This window comes from Ailuropoda melanoleuca, chromosome 2 (assembly GCF_002007445.2).
Source record: "Ailuropoda melanoleuca isolate Jingjing chromosome 2, ASM200744v2, whole genome shotgun sequence".
Taxonomy (NCBI): domain Eukaryota; kingdom Metazoa; phylum Chordata; class Mammalia; order Carnivora; family Ursidae; genus Ailuropoda; species Ailuropoda melanoleuca.
In genome coordinates this window covers 79,197,639-79,213,059 of record NC_048219.1, presented here as the reverse complement: position 1 = coordinate 79,213,059, position 15,421 = coordinate 79,197,639, and the positions used below count along the sequence as shown (strand labels likewise).

General features: G+C 37.1%; 1 protein-coding gene across 5 annotated transcripts in view; it reads left to right on the top strand.

The window, feature by feature from the left end:
- Nucleotides 1–15,421, top strand: part of ST7L (suppression of tumorigenicity 7 like) — a 113,585-nt gene that overhangs the window by 18,901 nt on the left and 79,263 nt on the right. For all 5 annotated transcript variants that reach the window (XM_034654102.1, XM_034654103.1, XM_034654099.1 and 2 more), the window contains exons 6-9: nt 4,376–4,454; nt 13,181–13,335; nt 14,894–14,991; nt 15,258–15,372. In XM_034654102.1, coding sequence (XP_034509993.1) covers nt 4,376–4,454; nt 13,181–13,335; nt 14,894–14,991; nt 15,258–15,372 — 447 coding nt within the window. The remainder of the gene's footprint in view (nt 1–4,375; nt 4,455–13,180; nt 13,336–14,893; nt 14,992–15,257; nt 15,373–15,421) is intronic.

Here is a 15,421-nt window from a genome sequence, read left to right as displayed (position 1 = left end):
TTTATTTATTTATGTGGCAGAGAGCCAACCAGCGAGAGAGGGAACACAAGCAGGGGAGTGGGAGAGGAAGAAGCAGGCACCCAGCAGAGGAGCCCGATGAGGGATTCCTTTCCGGCACGCCGGGATCACGCCCTATGGCGAGGACAGGCGCTTAATGACTGCGCCACCCAGGTGCCCCGGGATGTGGGCTTCTCGATTTTTCAGCCTGCCTTCTGGGGGAGGGGCCTGCCTCACTGATACTCAGGCAACCCTGTTTAGGTAGAGTCTCCGTGTCCCCTGCGAGGGGCGATGGGGATGGGCACGCTGTGAGCCGGTATTTCCAGGCTTTGGTTCTCTGGCGGCTTTCCCTGGCGGTTTGCTGTGCCTCTTCTGAGAGTCAGAGCAGCAGCGGCCGAATCTCAGCCTCTGGGTGTTGCTCAGCCCTGCAGCGTCCCGGGATGTGCGCCCCACACCCGGCGTCCCAGCCCTCACTTCCAGGGCTGGCGTGTCTCTGAGCGTCCCGGGATGTGCGCCCCACACCCGGCGTCCCAGCCCTCACTTCCAGGGCTGGCGTGTCTCTGTCCTTTGTGTTTCTAACGCCGCCAGCCGCCCCCGCGCGCTCCCGGAGCTCCCGGTCTCAGTCTGGATCCCGTGAGCGCACTGGAATTCCGGAGTTCCATGAGATGCCTGGTGGCGCGCGCTCCCGGCTCACGGTCTCAGTCTGCTGTCTCGCGGGTGCCATCCGCAAGTCTGCCCGCTCCCCCGTGCAGGTGGCTACCGCTTCCCGGCGCCTGATCATGGCGGCTCCCTCCCCCTTCCGTTTATCTTCCGATATCTGTGCGCGGTTTTACGTCTCCCCACTTCGTACCTCAATACTCAGCACTGGAGATGTTCATTTGTAGAGATCCAGATGTATCTTCCTGCATCGCAGGCTGATTCCGTGGATGTGCAGGATGGTCTGGTACTTATCCAGCTTGACTCGGGACTGGCTGAAAAAGGGGTCCCCTACTCCTCCGCCATCTTAACTCCCCCTCCAGTCCGACTTTGTGACAGAAAAGTCTGACTTCATTTTTCAAGTCAAATAAACATGTTAACATGTATCCCTATGACAACCATTTCTCTTCTGAATTTAGATTCTAAGATGGAAAGACAGATAATTAATTCTTGGAGCTTTTCCTAGAGCCTATCACTTGGCCAAATAAGATTCCACCGCCTTTATTATCCTTTACTAGCACCCCCTTTGCCTTGCTGTGAGGGGACCTTCCCTTAGGAGCAACACATTCTTTGATAGTAAGGGGAGAGGGGTGCTGATAAGTGGAACTGATAAAGATTGTTATCACTCCCTCCCCATACTGCAACATACTTGAATTCAGAGCATCCAGGGGCCTGAATACTCTTATTTCTCATGCCAAGCTTCACTGTTAAGTAAAAGGAATTCCTGTTGTAGGTGCCTTGACAAAAAATGGCTTCCCCAAAACCCAAACTTGAAATTGTCCTTTGGGCTCTTGGAGATTTTTACACCCTAGGGAATGCACCTTAGAAACATTCAGGATGGGTGAGAAGTAAGTTTTTTTCTGTAAAGTAGAGGAAGGGAATATATCTTTTGGGGAGTGGGGAAGCAGATGTTGGGTAGGAAAGGGAAACTAGCATGATGGATAGACCAATCAGAGGAACATTCTTCAAGTAGATCAGTTCTAGGAGAGAGTCATATAAAGCTGAGACTTTATAAATTGGTTCTCTTAAAACCACGTATGCTATTTTGGTCCTTGCAAAGTTTCATGTACTTCTAGAGGTATGCATAATCCTAGGTAAATACTGAGCTCAAGGACACACTCTATGAATTGATCCATATTGATCTTTTCAGACACTCGCATAAAGGTAATTATTTATATCTGTAGTTTTATATTAAAAAATGTGTACATATATATGTGATGTGACAAATTTCTCTTGATGAATTGTCATCAGTTACTAAGTTAGTAGATTCTGTTCTCAACCTATTGATTTATTTATTTAAGGTAGAAAACAAACTTCTCTTCAGGGCCAGCCAGCAGTGATCTGTCTTTTTTTGCTTTCGGTTTTTTTAAGATTTTATTTTTAAGTAATCACTACACCCAGTGTGGGGTTCGAACTCACAACCTTGACATCAAGAGTTTCATGCTCTACCAACTGAGCCAGACAGGCACCCCAACCAGCAGTGTTTTTTGAATTATTTGTTTTCCTGGTATTTTCTCTTCAACACTTAACAATCAGGAGATTTGACATTTAAACCCAGATTTACACTTTTTAGAAGTTGGAAAATATGGCAAAACTGGACCTGTCTGTCCACCTTGCAATAATCAGACCCAAGCTGTGACTCTCTCCTTTAGGTAGTGCACATGCTTTTAGTTTACAGATTTATGTTTTCTGCTTGGTCTTTGTAGGCATCGACATTTACAACCCCTGATCTTGAGATTGGCTATTCTCTTTTCTGACTGATAGTATATTGGAATATTATTTAACTTAAAAAAATAGATAAATTTGATTGAATTGCTAATCGCTTGTGTTGTTTTTTAAGCATATCAAGAGCTCTTAAAGAGGACAGTTGGTCAGCTCTTTCTGCCCATGGGTCCTGTCCCTGTGCTTTAATAAAACCACCTTTTTGTGTTAAAAAAAAAAAAAAAAAGGACAACTGAATACTAAATCAGCATTTTCCTTTTAATTATTCTAAGCCTTGTTTTAGAAAGAAATGCAAATTTTTCTTCTTGTACTTTATTTCCCCTTTCCCCTTTGGCTTGGAACTGAATTAGTTGTGAGGATTAATCTTGAAAGTCTTGATAGAGCAGTTAAAACCTAAGAATAAGAATAAGAAAAAATGCTTAAAGGTGGATCAGATGACCTTAGTGAAAAAGAAAGAAATGCAAATGAAGACGAGATAGTTTCCATGTATTAAATTAGCAAAGATTGATACTACTCAGTGTTGCTAAGTAGGGAAACAGTCATTCTCCTTCACTGCCTGAAAGAATGTAAATTAATAAAATCTTATTGAGAAAAGTTTGGGAGTTTATATCCAAAATCTTTTAAAAGATACATACATTTTAATCAACCATTCCACTTCTAGAAAGGAAATATCTGGTCAGGTATGCAAAGGTAGATGTTGAAAGATGGTTATTACAACATTTCTATAATTAGCAAAAAATTGGGTACAAATAACTTAAAAGAATTACTTCAATAAATTTTGATATATATTTAATGGACTAGAGTACCAAATAGCCATTTAAGATGTTGATAAAGATTTCAGTATCCAAATTTGACTTGTAAGTTACATCGTGTAAGTTAAAGAAGAAGGCCCCATCATTAAAACTGGCAAGTTTAATATTATTCTTTATTTTTATGTAATATTTTAATGTTTCAGCAAAACCCTATTCTTTACCTGGTTATTTATCAGATGGGTACTGACTTGCATCACTTTGTCAAGTTCAGGAAGCATTAGCTGTCAGACAGCTGGTGACATGTTCGATATGAGAAATGTATTTTTGTTACACAAGTGGAATATATTGTCTTCTTTTCTAAGCCAAGACTAATATTTTGTTTCCAAAGGAAAACTCAAACATTTTCCACATTATTCTTTCTGGACAGTTGTAGGTTTTTGTTCCAAAAGCAACATTCATAGATTCTCTATTTTTCTTATCAAACTTGAAATAGGCCAGATAGTTTCGTGAATTTATTTTGTTTATTTGTTTGTTTAATTTTTCAGAAACTTATTGTTTAGTATGAGATTTTATTTAGTATTTATTAGTATGAAATTTTCATTTTGGTTCAGTAATTGGTAGCAAAACTAATATTGTTATTCTAGAGAGATCTTAATTCAGTCTTTTGTTGAATCTTGGTAGAGACTGACATTTTCTGTAAATGTACTATATTCCAAATTAATGGCTTTTTCCACCTTTTTGTACAAAATGCAAATTCAAACATTCTTCCTGTATTGAATCATTGATTAGACAAAGACTTTGTTTTTAAATGTTTTGTATATTTTTAGCAGTTCCATAGATGCTTTTCAGAGTGATAAAAGAACTAGAATATTTCGTATTGATTATAGTTTGATGTCACCCAATTTTAATATATGTTTAGAAATATAAATGTTCATATATAATAATGGTGCAGTTAACTGGATTAAATACCTTATATGTTGTTACTCAAATCAGAGAAAGAATATGTTTTTCTTATGTGCGATGCCTCCAGATTTAATGTAAATTTCTCATAAGATTAATGTGAACTGACACCCCAATTTCTTGTTTCTTATGTCTAAGAACATGTTATTTAAATCTTTGTTTACTCTCCTAGCTCATTCTTCATACGTTTTGCGTAAGATTATTTATGTTTACCATCTCATCTACTTTTTGAAATATTTTTTCTACAGTTATGCAGAAGGCATGGAGGGAAAGAAATCCTCCAGCTCGAATCAAAGCAGCCTATCAAGCTTTAGAATTAAACAATGAGTAAGTTTGAAATATATGGAAAGTAAGTTTGTTTTAAAGAAAACTCAGGCAAATGATTTCATGTTATCTTTTGTCTCTTCCTAAGACACTTGGAGTCATTAGCAGTCCCCTTTCTTTTTTTTGTATACCAGAGACAAATTTCGCAGTGTTCACAGACATCTGTACTTTGCTTCTGAAATTACAAACTTATCTGTGCTTTTGAGTAAAGTTTTCCTAGAGATACTTTTTAAAATGGAGAATGCTGACCTAATTGGTGATAATTCTTGATAGTTAAAGTGTACTAAAATACTTATGCCACCTTTTTAAATTTTGTTTTTCATTTAAATCATTCATTTAAAGCATTCATTCAGTCCTGAGAACTTTAGTTGCTAATGGGATTGGAGGCATGCGAAGAGGATTCAAAATAAGTAAAATGTATCATTTATTTTTTATAGCTGTTTGTATCAATTCTATATTTTGAAAAGGTAAAATGTAAAATCATAAGTTAACCTAGTACTTAAATGGAATAGATCAATAAGTATTAATCTGATACTAAATAAATGCCAGGAGTAAAAGTATGGCCCCAGTTGGGGTTAATCAAGGAATACTTCCTGAATGATGTGAATTTAGCATTGTCCCCTGTATCCCTCAACAACACAACCCCGCCCCTTAAGATATATTATCATTATTAAGAAGACCTTCCCAAGGTGGAGCAAAAATCACAGTGTAGGGAACTCCAAAAGCAGTGAATCAACTTTATTGAAACTCTGGAAACTAATCAGAAGTTTATAGCATCCTAGAGAATGCTAAATCAGTTTAAAAAACAGCAACATTTCTGTAAGTGAGCTTTATGGTGCTTTGACTTACACCGGTCCCATCCCCTACTCCCTTGCTCAGTGGCAGCCTTGAAGACAAAAGTCTGCATTCTAGGTATAGGCTCCTACTACCAGAGGAAGTGGAATGGATCTTATTCTTAAAGAATTGTGCTTGTTTATTTTGACCTGTCTGGTTGGCTCTCTGAAGGACCAGCTCAAAGGTCTTGCCTTTATTTGCATTAATTCAGAACTCTCCCAGCATTGACACAGCTACAAGGTGGGGGTGGGGTGGGGGGAATTTGTTGAAAACATTTAAAGGCAAATGCGTTAGTCCCTGCTGCCCTGGGGCAAGGGATAACAGCTGAGGCAAACAATAGACAAACAAGAAAGCTTGAGAGGAAAGGCTGGGGAACGAGATACTTTGGGAAATAATTGAAAAACTCCCACATATTCCTAGGAATCTCAGATGTCCCATACATGCCTAACTTTGGGCACATGCTCAGAAATGACTTAAGAAGACCCTAAGCTCTCATGTCTGTCTTAATTTCAGGTTCTGTACAAACAGAAAGTAAAGGCTAAGGCAGAGTTGTAAACTGCCTGACTGAATGTTGAAAGTGTGCCCCAACACACACATAGAGCCAATCTGCAAAGACTTGGGTTTTTTTGCTTTGTTTTTGGTTCCAGGTGTTTAAGGCAATGTCTATCAAAATCACTGGCTGATGAATAAGCTAAAGGAACAGAGTTTTCACTGGTCGTTTATAATAATGACTACAAACTTTAGAAAATTAGTTCAGAAGAGTCATTAAACAAATAACTACAACAAGCAACAACAAGCCATGGGAAGGAGGGGGAAATCTGATTGTTAGAGTTGCTTGATTATAATCTTCAAAATTTGCAGTTTTAAACAAAGAAATTACAAGACATACAAAGAAAGGAAAGGAAATGAATGGAGACTGTCTTCAAGGAAGTCCTCAAGACTTTGCACTTTCCAGACAAAAACTTTAAATCAGATGTTCTAAATATGCTCAAAGAGGTAAAGGAGGCCATGTACAAAGAACAAAAGGAAGTCATGTGAAGGATATTTCACCACTAGAGAATATCAATGAAGATTTAGAAATCTAGAAAGAAATCTAGGAAAAAAGTTTAGAATGAAATCTGGAAATAAAGATCAAGAAGCTCAGTGAATCTCAAGTAAGATATAATCAAAGAAATCTACAATGAGACGCATTATAATCAAGCTTTCAAAAACCATGGAAAGGGGAAATTCCTGAAAGCAGCAAGAGAGAAGTAATTCATCATGAATGAAGGATCCTCAATAAGATCAACAGCTGAGTACTCATCAGAAACCACAGAAGGCAGTGGGATGACAAAGTCAAAATTCTGAAAGAAAACTGTCAACTAAGGATCCTTTTTTTTTTTTTTGAGATTTTATTTAAGAGCGTGAGCAAGCATGAGTTGGGGTGGGGGGGGGGAGAAGAAGCAGTCTCCCCACTGAGCAGGGAGCCCAATGCAGGGCTTGATCCCAGGACCCTGAGATCATGACCTGAGCTGAAATCAAGAGCCGGACACTCAACCAACTGAGCCACCCAGACACCCCAACAAAATTTTTATAAGACAATTACGTTATATAATGACAAAAGAGGTTCAATTCATAAAGAAGATAAAACGATTATAAACTTATATGCACTTAGTAACAGAGACCCAAAATAAATGAAGCAAAAACTGACAGAATTGAATGGAGGAATAGTTCAACAGTAATGGTTGGAAACTTCAACACACCATTTCAACAATTGATAGAATAATTAGACAAAAGATACACAATGAAATGAAAGACTTGAACAATACTATAACTAGACCTAACAGACATCCATATAGCACTCTATCCAACAACAGTGGAGTTCATGTTCTTCTCAAGAGTACATGGAACATTCTGTAGGATATATCATATGTTATGATATAAAGAATTCTCAATGAATTTCAAAAGGTTGAAATTATACAAACTATTTACTTCAACCACAGTGGAATAAAATTAGAAATCAAAAACACAAAGAGATCTGGAAATTCACAATATTGGGATATGTGGAAGTTAGGCAAGACTCTTAAACAACCAGTGAGTCAAAGAAGAAATCACAAGGAAAAATTAGAAAATACTTTGGGATGGATGAGTGAAAATGAAAGCACAACATACCAAAACTTATGATATACAGAGAAAGCAGAAACTGTAAACACATTAATAAAAAAAGATCTCGAATCAATAACTTTAAATTTATACCTTAAGAAACTAGAAAATGAAGAGCCAACTAAACTACAAGCAGAAGGAAGGCAGTAACAAAGAATAGAGTTAGATAAAGTACAGAATAAAAAAACAAAAGAATCAATGAAACCAAAGGTTGGTTTTTTAAAAGACCAACAAAATTGGGGTGTCTGGGTGGCTCAGTTGGTTAGGTGTCTGCCTTTGGCTCTGGTCATGATCCCAGGGCCCTCAGATCGAGCCCCGCATCAGGCTCCCTGCTCAGTGGAAAGCCTGCTTCTCCCTCTCCCTCTGCTGCTCCCCTTGCTTGTGTGCTCTTTCGCTCTCTCTCACTCTGTCAAATAAATAAATAAATAAATAAATAAATAAATAAATAAATAAATAAAATCTTTAAAAAAAAGATCAAAATTAACAAACTTTGCTAGGCTGACCAATTAAAAAAGAGAGAAGACTCGGATTACTGAAATTAAGAATGAAACTGGGAGCATTACCACTTACCTTAACAGAAATTAAAAGCAGAATACAATGAACAATTATATGTCTATAAATTAGATAAATAAAATGGACAAGTTTCTAGCAACACGCTACCAAAACTGATTCAAGAAGAAATAAAAAATCTGAGTAGCCTATAACAAGTGAAGAGATGGAATCAGTAATTTAAAAACTTCCAAACAAAGAAAACCCAGGACTAGATCCCTTCACTGGCAAGTGCTACCAAGAACTAGAAGAAGAATAAACACCAGTCCTTCTTAAACTCTTCAAAGAAATAGAAGGGAAGTAACTCTTCCTAATGCATCCTGTGAAGCCAGTATTACCCTCATTCCAAAACCAAAGACATCACAAGAAACAAAAATTATAGACTAATATCCATTATGAATATAGATGCAAAAATCCTCAACAAAATACTGGCACAGCAAATCCAGCAGCATATAAGAAGAATTATATACCAGGAACAAGTGGGATTTGTCCCAAGGAGGCAAGGATGGTTTAAAATATGAAGTCAGTGGGGGCGCCTGGGTGGCACAGCGGTTGAGCGTCTGCCTTCGGCTCAGGGCGTGATCCCGGCATTATGGGATCGAGCCCCACATCAGGCTCCTCCGCTGTGAGCCTGCTTCTTCCTCTCCCACTCCCTCTGCTTGTGTTCCCTCTCTCACTGGCTGTCTCTATCTCTGTCGAATAAATAAAAAATAAAAAATCTAAAAAAAAAAAATGAAGTCAATGTAAGATACCACATTAATAGAAAAAAGAACAAGAACCACATGGTCATCTCTACTGATACAGAAAAGGTATTTGACAAAATCCTACACTATTTTATGATAAAAACACTGAAAAATAAAAGGGAATAGAAGGAAACTTCCTCAGACTGATAAAGGACATCTGTGAAAAACCTACAGCTAACTACATATTTACAAATGAAAGAATGAAAGGTTTCTTTCTAAAATCAAGAATAAGAGAAGGACATCTTTTCTCATCACTTCTATTTAACATTGTACTGTAAGTGCTAGCCAGCACAATTAGGCAGAAGAAGGAGGGAAAAGGGCTTCCAAATCAGAAAGGAAAAGTTAAAATTGTCCTTATTCACAGATTATATGATCTTACACATAGAAAATCTCAAAGAATCCACACATAAAAAACCCATTAGAGCTAGCAAAAGAGTTCAACAAAGTTATTGTCTATAGGACATATAGAAAACAAATAGGAAAATGGCAGAAATAAGTCTTTCCTTTGTCTGTCATGTATCTATACACTAGCAGTGGACAGTCTGAAAAAGAAATTTACTTTTTTAAAAGATTTTATTTGAGAGAGAGAGCACGAGATGGGGGGGCAGAGAGAGGGACAAGCAGGCTCCCCATGGAGCAGGGAACCCAATGTGGGGCTCGATCCCAGGACCCCGAGATCACAACGCAAGCCAAAGTCAGATGCTTGACCGACTGAGCCACCCAGGCTCCCCTGAAAAAGAAATTTAAAAAACAATTCCATTATACAATAGCATCAAAAATGTTAAAATACTTAAAGGTAAATTTAATCAAGGAGTGTAAGACTTGTACACTAAAAATGACCAAGTATTGTTGAAAAAGTTAAAGAATACCTAAATAAATGGAAAGACATCCCACGTTTATGAATTGCAATACTTAATATTGTTAAAATCGCAGCACTCCTCAAGTTGATCTACAAATTCAATGCAATCCCTATCAAAATTTCAGTTGCCACTGTTATGAAATGGGCAGGCTGATCCTAAAATTCACGTTGAATTACAAGAGCCCTCAAACAGCCAAAACTACCTTGAAAAAGAACAAAGTTGGAGAACTCATTTCCTGATTTCAAAGGTTACTATGAAGCTACAGTAATTAAATCATAAAGACAGACATCTAGATTGATGTAATCAAGTTGTGAGTCCAGAAAAAACCCGTGCATTTATGGTCTATTGATTTTTTTTTTTAAAGATTCATTTACTTATTTTAGAGAAAGAGTGAGTGAAAGAGTGAGAGAAAGGGCAGAGTGCGAGAAGCAGCTCCCCACTGAGTGGGGAATCCCGAAGCGGGGCTTAATCTCACGACCCTGAGATCATGATCTGAACTGAAACCAAGAGTTGGATGCCCAACCGACTGAGCCATCCAGGAGCCCCTATGGTCAATTGGTTTTTGACAAGGGTGCCAAGACCATTCAATGGGGAAGGAATAGTCTTTTCATCAAGTGATGCTAGGCAAATGGATAGCTATATACAAAAGCAACCCTTACCTCGTATCATGCATAATTAGTTCAAAATTAATCAAAGACCTAAATTTAAGTGCTAAAACTATAAAACTCTTAGAAGAAAACATAGGGGCAGATTTTTATGACTGGATTTGGTAATGGTTTCTTAGATATGACGCCAAAAGCAAAAGCAACAACAAAGAAAAAATTTAGATAAATTAGACTTCCACCAAAACTAAAAGCTTTTGTGCATTGAAGGATACTGTCGAGAAAGTGAAAAGGCAACCCACAGAATGAGAGAAAATATTTGCAAGCCGTATTTGGTAAGAGTCTAGTATCCAGAATATATCAAGATTCTTACAGCTCAATTACAAAATGATAATCTAATTAAAAATGGACAAAGGATCAAGAGCCATTTCTTCAAAGAAGGTTTCAGACATATAAATGACCAATAAACACATGAAAAGGTGCTCAACATCATTCATAATTAGGGAAATGAAAATGAAAACAACAGTGACATGCCCCTTCATAAGATGGTTGTAACAAAAACACCTCCAGAAAATACCAAGTGTTTGCAAAAATATGGAGAAATTAGAACCCTCATACACTGCCCATGGGAATGTAAAATGGTATTGCCACTGTGGAAACAGTGTGGCAGTTCCTCAAAAAGATAAAATTAGAACTATCATATGACCCAGCAGTTGCACACCTAGGCATGTACTGAAGAGTACTGAAAGCAGGTGTTCACAGCAATATTATAATAGCCCCAAACTGGAACCAACTCAGATGTCCGTCAGCTGATGATGAATGGATAAACAGAATTGGTGTATTTACACAGTGGAGCATTAGTCATAAAAAGGAATGAAATACTGCTCCATGCTACATGAGTGAACCTTGTATATAAATTAAAAGTCCCTGCATGACATACTTTAAAATGGCTGATTTTATTATGTGAATTTTACTTTAGTTTAAAAAAAACCAACCTTCCTAACAGATTTGTTCAATATTAATAAAATTAATTTTTTTTTAAAGATTTTATTTATTTATTTGACAGAGACAGCCAGCGAGAGAGGGAACACAAGCAGGGGGAGTGGGAGAGGGAGAAGCAGGCTTCCCGCTGAGCAAGGAGCCTGATACGGGGCTCGATCCCAGAAAGCTGGGATCATGACCTGAGCCAAAGGCTGATGCTTAATGACTGAGCCAACCCGGCACCCCTAAACTGTAATTTAAAATATTTATATTTTGATTCTACTGCATCAACTTATACTCATCTAGATCTTTTAAAAATGTTTTTATTTTGTTATTTAAAAACATTTGAGTTGGGTTTAGAATGGCAGTTTGGGAGCCTAGTGTTTAAAACAGCAATATGTCTAATGTTTCAGAGAAATCTAATATTTTTAATGGAGAAATCTCTGTTGATTAGTGAAATTATCATATAGCTCAATTTATTGTACTATTTGAAGGATGCTGAAATGGTCCGGTTTGCATTTTCTGAATTTAAAAGATCATCCTTGTCCCCAGTTGTTTGATAGCTACCTTGCTGTCATTTTTTTTTAAGATTTTATTTATTTGAGAGAGAGAGAATGTGAATGGGGGGAGGGGCGGGCGAAAGGGGCAGAGAGAATCTCAAGCAGGCTCCCTGCTGAGCGTAGAGTCCAACGCAGGGCTCCATCTCATGACCCTGAGATCGTGACCTGAGCTGAAAACAAGAGTCAGATGCTTAAGTGACTGAGCCACCCAGGCACCTCCCCCTTGCCATCATTTTGTTTCATGCCTGGTCTTGTACTTTTGCCAGCATTTTCTCTTTTCTTGCTTAAACGCTGTTCAATAGAAATATAACATGAACCATATATGTAACTTTAAATTTTCTGGTAGCCAGATTTAAAAAGTAAAAAGAAATAGGTGAAATTAATTTAACGAATATACTTTATTTAGCTATATTCAAAATATTAAAATATTATTTTAACATATAATTGATACATTTCTTAAACTATTGAAGTATTTTACAGTCTTCTAAGTCTTCAAAATCCAGTATGCACTTTACACTGACATCACATCTCAATTCAGACTAGGCATGTTTCAAGTATTCAGTAACTACATATAGTGAAGGACTTCGGTACTGGACAATGCAAGCTTAGATAATCAGAACTAGGATATTGTCTCCAGAAGAACTAAGATATGTAATTGCTATTTCTGGGAATGGAAAGGAAACTTTTTGTTTCTCTTTTTTGCCCCCAAACAAGTTAAATTTACCTTATTAGCCAGCTTTTGATGTAATTGATACAAAAATAAACCTTTGTGTTTTAGTGGGGTGAAGAAAGAAAACTTGGAGTGAGCCTGGGTGTGATGAGTAAGAACAGCAATGTAGGAGGAAAGACTAGAATTCAGACCAAGGAAGTTTTGCTGCAGTACGATTGTGGCTAAGTCCAAGAGAGGATGGGGCAGCATGCAGAAGGAAGGCTCAGGGTTAGAAAAAAGGGCTAGTTCTGGAATGATATATTTCTAAGTCAAATGTTAAAGCTGCCTGGTTGGCCATGGGAGTTTCTTCTCAATCTTCACCCTCTCCCATACTTGCCCCTGTTAGATGGATATTACAAAGTGTATAGTGGCTAAGAGCAGGCATGACCACTAGAGTGTATGGTTCCTTGAAGTACTTTTTAGGTAATTCTTTATAGATCTCATTTTCTCCCCCCTTTTACAAAAGGAAGATATGAGACAGCAGTTAGAGAATAGATATAGAAGTAAAGCAGATAGAAAATAAAGTGAAGAAAAGAAAGTAGGGAGGGAGAAAAATTGTGGAAACACACCAAGAATATACCAATATGCCCCTAATAAATTAGAATATTGAGTGAAGGTTTTTTTTCTTCTTCAAGAGATGGAAAGTGTAGGTAAAGGTAGGGAAATGTGATGCAGAACAAAGGACGTATCCAAGAGAAAATACTTCTTTCCCATTTTACTTAAAATTGTCTTCCTTGCTTTCTTCATAGCTGTGCCACTGCATACGTTCTACTGGCTGAGGAAGAAGCAACAACTATTGTAGATGCTGAAAGGTTATTTAAACAGGCACTCAAGGCAGGAGAAACAATTTACAGGCGGTCACAGCAGTGCCAGCACCAAAGTCCTCAGCATGAAGCTCAACTGAGTAAGCAAATTTGAACTGATTTTTACCTGTCTTTTATTTAACTCCTGCAGTTGGCTCTTTTATGTTTAAGACACAAAACAACAATAATAAAAACAACCCTTAATACTTAGAAGTTAGCTTCTTTTCATAAGAGAGAACTAATCTTTTCATGATGTCTACAAGCCAGCAAGACAAATAGGCATTAGCTAGAGAATGCTTGTGGAAGGGAACAGATGTGCTCTGGTTATTGAGAGATGTGCTGCTCTGAGACTTAAGGTAATTTATTTCATGTGAGAATTGGGCTGGTCATTGGAGAAACACAACTCAAAAATACCCAAGATTCAGGAGAGCCTTCGAGTAATGATAAGCAGCTATTACATTTATTCTCACCCTTCCCCCAAGCAATAGTAGAAGTACATCATTTGGCGGGCCCTTCACGCTGTATGTATTTCCGCATAGTGCCAGGAAGTGCCCCCTTTAGTATAACATCCAGCTGTACATGTGGCATCCATTCTTTCTTTCTTTGACTTTTCTCTCTGGTATGTTTGGGAACATACGGGCCAAAGCAACTGAGATTCTTTCCACTCTTAGGGACACTGTCTCGGTTAGGATTGAGATACTTACACCAAAGATGTTAGACTCTGTAGTGCTGCTGCTTCCTGCTATTTTTTTGTGGCCAGAGGGTTTTAGTTTAATGATTTTGGCAGATATTGGGCAATAAATTGAAATATGTTTACATAATGCATTATCTGCTAGCAGTTAAGTTCTAAATCTTTTGTTTGTGGAAATTAAAATTTGGATAACGTTTTCTCTCCAAACTAAATATTGATGTATACAGTATGTTTCGTTAATGTGTGTTGTTACAGCACACAACTGTGGGAGTATATAATTTTGCAGTCTGGAACTAATGAAACTACATCTGTGAAAGAGCCATGCCATTTGTCTTTGTATAATCTCAAATATGATTCTGAGATAATTACAGAAATATGTGTTAGCTCTTACTAGAAATAGTTTTATAGTTCGTTAATTACTAGCTGTTGAGCAAAAGTTCACATAGCCATGGACATTTTGTTTTGAACATCTTTTGTTAGTTAAAACAATAGAGAATATTAAAATAATAGATTGTTTATGCAGAAACTCAAAATAATAGGTCAGAATTATTTTTTCCTATTGTATGTATTTTGTGTTAATATTAAAATACACTTGTCAAGGGGCGCCTGGGTGGCACAGCAGTTAAAATACACTTGTCAAGTATACACTAATTAATTTACATATAATGTACTCGGATTACTATGAGAGGCAAAAGGAATTATATATATATAGAGAGAGAGAGAGAGATTTTTGTAGGCTATTACTATAAAAAACTTCAAACATATACAAAAATAGAACAGTATAATGAACTTCAGTGTTCGTCACCCAAATTCAATAATCATTAATAGTCTTCCATTCTGACACAATTTAATTTTAATTGAAACTTCCAGGGTAAGCAAATAATTACTTCTAATTAATGGATAATATGTTAATGAAATAGTGGGTCATAATACAAAGTGATAGTTGTGTCATTTTTCTTTTTAAATAGGAAGAGATACCAATGTACTGGTATATATTAAGAGAAGATTAGCAATGTGTGCAAGAAAATTAGGAAGAATAAGAGAAGCAGTAAAAATAATGAGAGATGTAAGTAAATTTGATGATTGGATGTTTATATTTTTTCCTCCAAAAACTGAAAATGCGATTTCAGTTGCCAATTATTTTAATACAAAATCATTGTTTTTTAATTGGTAGGTTTTATAACAAAATATTTCCTTAATACACGTGTATTTCTAAGGGTTGAATCTCCACAGTTTTGTTAAGAAACTAAAGAATTTCTGCTTTAATGAATCAGATTCAGCTGTATTGAGTTCCTTTCCTATAATTTTAATCTTTTTTCTTTTAATGTACAGCTGATGAAAGAATTTCCTCCTCTTACCATGTTGAACATCCATGAGAATCTCCTAGAATCACTTTTAGAATTACAGGCCTATGCAGATGTTCAGGCAGTCCTAGCAAAATATGATGGTAAGTGATAATTGACTTAGTTGATAGCATGGCTAAAATATTTTTTCAA